A 5,000-nucleotide genomic window follows, 5' to 3' on the forward strand; every position below is an offset into this window, starting at 1 on the left:
CACACACACACACTCACCCTCTCCCTCTCTCCCCACAGCCACACAGGCACTATTAACAGACGTTGGCGAGTTTTTAGCGCTCCACTTCTGCGACTCCAGAATTGTATACGCTGACAGCAAGGACTCTCTCATACAAGCTTTGGCAGGGTTTGTGTGCCACCCACCCACCCTCAAGGCTCTGGAGGCCATGCCGGAGGAGAGGTGAGTGCGTCAGAGTGCGTGAGTTTGTGGGAGAGGGTCTGGAGGTGTGAAAGAATGAGTATGTGTGTTAGTGTGTTTGGTTGGGTTAAGTTTAGAGTGTGTGAGAGGGCTGGGAGAGTGTGTTAGGGGGTATGGGAGTGTGTGAGAGGGCTGGGAGAGTGTGTGAGAGGGCCTGAAAGAGTGAGAGGGTCTGTGTGTGAAAGTGTGTGTGTGTGTGTTTGTGTTGGTGAAGTTTAAAGTGTGTGAGAGGGCTGGGAGAGTGTGTGAGAGGGTTGGGAGTGTGTGAGAGGGTTGGGAGAGTGTGTGAGAGGCCTGGAAGAGTGTGTGAAAGAGGTAGATTTCTTTGGGAGTGTCTGGAAAGAGAAAGAAAAAAATAAAATTGAGAGAGAGAGAGAGAGATAGTTGAATGTACTGATAGAATTAATTTTGAGATACTACTCACTCTCTCTCTCTCTCTCTCTCTCTCTCTCTCTCTCTCTCTCTCTCTCTCTCTCTCTCTCTCCACAAACACAATGAAAAATAGAAAAAAAATATATGAAAACAACAAATTTTCACACCCCTCTCTCTCACTCACCCCTCTCTCTCTCTCCCAGCCGGCGACAGATGGTGCGGAACCTTCTCCAACCTTACGAGAATCGGGCATGGGCTCAGAACAATTGGATCCTAGTGAGGTTCTGGAAAGGGTGTGGGTTTGGCTTCCGGTACACCAAAAGCCCTCACCTCACTAACAAATTTGGACCAAAGCCTCCAAATTCCGATAACTCAAACTTCACTCAAGCTACTGGTGTGTATTTACCTAGTTGTAGTTTTCCAGGGCCTGGGCTTCACGCTGGTGTGGCCCCGTCTCCATATCTACACTTATCCTATTTTTGTTTCAAGCTCTGCACACTCGTTGGTGACACCACTTCTTCACTCAAACTGTTCCACGTCTCAACACATCTTTGTGGGAAACTCTATTTTTTAACATCTCTCAGACATCTTCCCTTCCTCAGCTTTTTACTATGCGATCTTGTGCTTCTAGTGTCATATTCTTCTCTCAGGATCAGTTTCTCATTATCCACTTGGTCCATTCCGTTGATCAATTTATAAACTTGTATCAGATCCCCTCTCTCTCTCTCTTCTCTGTTCCAGGGTTGGTAGATCCATAGCCTTTAGTCTCTCCTCATATGTCATCCCTTCAAATTCTGGAACCATTCTTGTAGCCATTTTTTGTAGTCTCTCCAACTTCCTTATGTGTTTCTTTTTATGAGGGGTCCACACTACTCCTGCATATTCCAATCTGGGTCTTATTATAGTACTTAGCAACTTCTTCATCATTTCTTTGTCCATGTAGTGAAATGTGTGTGTGTGTGTGTGTGTGTGTGTGTGTGTGTGTGTGTGTGTGTGTGTGTGTGTGTGTGTGTTGCTGATGTTTTTTATTTTATTTTTTTTTTTTTTCTTACTGTTGTTATTGTTGTTATTATTATTATTATTATTATTATTATTATTATTATTATTGTTGTTGTTGTTGTTGTTTTTGTGTGTATTTTGTTTGTGAATTTATTTATTCTCCTTTTCTCCTCCTCCTCCTCCTCCTCCTATTCTTTTCTTCTTCCTTCAACATTTTATCTTTTCTTATCTTCCTTCCTTCCTTCTTTCTTTCTTTCTTTCTTTCTTTCTTTCTTTCTTTCTTTCTTTCTTTCTTTCTTCCTTCCTTCCTTCCTTCCTTCCTTCCTCCCTCCCTCCCTTCCCTTCCCTTCCCTTCCCTTCCCTTCCCTTCCTCCTCCTCCTCCTCCTCCTCCTCCTCCTCCTCCTCCTCCTCCTCCTCCTCCTCCTCCTCCTCCACAGCCCCCTGCCCCTCCCCGACATTCCAGCGGTATGTAGTGGAGGTTCTGGAAAGCTCTACGGAAATTTCCACTCCCTTCCTCAATTCCCTGCTGAACCAACTCAACTGGGCCTTCTCGGAGTTCATCGGAATGCTGCAGGAGGTGAGAGAGAGAGAGAGAGAGAGAGAGAGAGGGGGGATGTTTGTGTGTGTGTGTGTTTAGAAAGAGAGAGAAAGATTTGTGTGTGTGTGTGTGTGTGGAGAGAGAGAGAGAGAGAGAGAGAGAGAGAGAACACCACCAAAACATACCTGAAACACCTCCAAACACAGCAAAACACAGCAAAACACCCCAAAATACACCAAAATCTCCAAACACACCTAGAACACCACAAAACACCCCCAAACACCCCTAAAACACACCAAAAACCCTAAAAAAGCACAAAACACCCTCAAACACCCACAAATCATACCTAACCTAACCTAACCACCCCAAACAGATTCAAAACGCATCTAACCGTCCAGAGAGAGTGTTCATTGACTCTCGGCAGCTCCGTATCTGTGCCACCTGCTTTGACCTGGCACTGGCACTATTGAGGGTGCTGGAAATGATCGTCAACACAGCGCCACAGCTTTTTACAGACTTCACTAGACCCAATGCTGAATTCTTGCTGTCGAGGCTGTGTCAGGTAAGTGTGTGTGTGTGTATGTGTGTCTGTGTGTGAGTGAGTGAATGAGTGACAGACAGAGAGAGTGTGTGTGTGTGTGTGTTTGTGTGAATGTCTGTGGTATGTGTGTATGTGTGTGTGTGTGTGTTTGAGTTAGTGAGAGTGACAGAGAGAGAGAGTGGGGGGGAGTGTTTGTGTGTGTGTGTGTTTACTGTGGTCATTAAATTATCTATGTTTGTGTCTTGAGTGTGTTTTACAGAATATTTTGAGTGCCTGAGAGAGAGAGAGAGAGAGAGAGAGAGAGAGAGAGAGAGAAAAATGAATAACCACAGAAACACAGAGGAAAAGGAAGAAGAAGCAATAACAGAAATTTAAAAAACTGACAAACTTAATAATTATTTCTCTCATCCCTCCCTACACACACACACACACACACACACACACACACACACACACACACACACAGCTCCTCTGCCAGGTTCTGAATCGTGTGAGTGGCTGGTCGGGCTGTTTTGGTCACGTCGTTGGTCTTGAGATTCCTGGACTGGAGACAATTCACCACTACCCAATACTGACAGCTGTGACTGGTATCCTGGTCACTTTGATACGGCACGACCTTGTACAGGGTGAGTAGTGTGGCTGGTGAGTGTGTGTGTGTGTCTGTGTGGTGTGTGTTTTGATTTAGAGAAGGAAGTGTGTTTGGGTATGTGTGGCAGTGTTCTGGGTATGTGTGGCAGTGTTCTGGTGTGTGTGGCAGTGTTCTGGGTATGTGTGGCAGTGTTCTGGGTATGTGTGGCAGTGTTTGGGTATGTGTGGCAGTGTTCTTTGGGTATGTGTGGCAGTGTTTGGGTATGTGTGGCTGTGTTCTGGTGTGTGTGGCAGTGTTCTGGTATGTGTGGCTGTGTTTGGGTGTGTGTGGCAGTGTTTGGGTATGTGTGGCAGTGTTTACCAAGTATTTACCTAGTTTTGGTTTACAGAATTGTGGTGGTGGTGTTACAGAATTGTGGTGGTGGTGGTGGTGGTGGTGGTGTTGTGTCTCCATAGCTCTTGTCATCCAGTTTAGCCTTAAATTGATGAATATTTCTTGCTTAAACCTTCCACTGCTTCATTCAACTTGTTCCATATTTCTGTGCGTGTGTGTGGAGAGCTGTTTTTCTTGAAGTGTCTCCTACATGCGGTGTTTTCAATGTGGTGCCTTGTCGCCTTGTATGTCTTGAGTCCCACACCAATAGGTCTTCTCTGTCAACTGTGTCCGCCTCTCCCATGTCTTGTATATTAGGTCATCTCTTTCCCTCCTCTGTTGCAGTGTTGGAAGTTTTAATATCTGTAATCTGTCCTTATAAGTTACGTAAGCTGTGTGTGTGTTTACCTAGTTGTAGTTTTCCATGCCCTGGGCTTTACGCTGGTGTGGCCCCGTCTCCATATCTACACTTATCTCATTTTTCTTTCAAGCTCTGCACACTCGTTGGTGACACCACTTCCTCACTCAAACTGTTCCACGTCTCAACACATCTTTGCGGGAAACTATATTTTTTAACATCTCTCAGACATTTTCCCTTCCTCAGCTTCTTACTATGCGATCTTGTGTGTGTGCGTCTTGTTTGGAAGAGGAGGAAGAGAAGGAAGTGTGTTTGGGTATGTTTGGCAGTGTTCTGGGTATACTACTACTACTACTACTACTACTACTCCTCCTCCTCCTCCTCCTCCTCCCTACAGCCTCCTCTAAGGGACAAGTTGCCACCAGAACACTATTGAATGAGCCAAGTTTTCAGCTAAGTTCAATATACCAACTTCTCGGAGACACAGAAAATGGCGATGGTGGTTGCAGTGGTGGTGGTGGTGCAGTGTGGGGCGCCCAGAACACCATGGCCACCTCCCCCACCTCCTCCCCGTCCCGTGTCACTAGTGGCGGTGGTGGTGGTGGTAACAACGCAGCGACAATAAATAAGTTTTCGCTGAAGAAATGTAAGTGTGTTTGTGTTCTTGTTTTGGTGGTGTTTGTGTGTGTTTTGTCTCTCTCTCTCTCTCTCCCTCTCCCTCTCCCCCTCCCTCTCTCCCTCTGACACACAAACTTAACCCCAGATAATAAACAAAATAAAGATGAAAATAGAAAATAAAAATTGATTAATATTCCTCCCTAACCTAACCACACCTTAACCGCACCTTAACCGCACCCTAACTGCACCTTAATTTAACCCCGAGCAGACCCGGATCACATCAACAGCTCGGAGATAACCCAGGTGGAGCGGGTCATGGGTCACCTAGAGGCGTGTGTCAAGCTGAAGGGGGAGAAGAGCCCTGGGGAAGATGAAGACTCTCTATGCACCATC

The 5,000-nt window shown here is 45.8% G+C and overlaps 1 protein-coding gene across 2 annotated transcripts in view; it reads left to right on the plus strand.

Annotated features, from left to right (window-relative positions):
• Positions 1-5,000, plus strand: part of LOC123509221 (E3 ubiquitin-protein ligase RNF123-like) — a 21,974-nt gene that overhangs the window by 15,322 nt on the left and 1,652 nt on the right. For both annotated transcript variants that reach the window (XM_045263420.1, XM_045263421.1), the window contains exons 18-24: positions 39-201; positions 795-985; positions 2,029-2,168; positions 2,503-2,691; positions 3,137-3,296; positions 4,387-4,635; positions 4,876-5,000. The exon at positions 4,876-5,000 is cut by the window's right edge and continues 56 nt beyond it. In XM_045263420.1, the coding sequence (XP_045119355.1) occupies positions 39-201; positions 795-985; positions 2,029-2,168; positions 2,503-2,691; positions 3,137-3,296; positions 4,387-4,635; positions 4,876-5,000 (1,217 nt within the window). The remainder of the gene's footprint in view (positions 1-38; positions 202-794; positions 986-2,028; positions 2,169-2,502; positions 2,692-3,136; positions 3,297-4,386; positions 4,636-4,875) is intronic.

The sequence above is a fragment of the Portunus trituberculatus genome, chromosome 26 (genome assembly GCF_017591435.1).
Source record: "Portunus trituberculatus isolate SZX2019 chromosome 26, ASM1759143v1, whole genome shotgun sequence".
NCBI classification, from domain to species: Eukaryota; Metazoa; Arthropoda; class Malacostraca; order Decapoda; family Portunidae; genus Portunus; species Portunus trituberculatus.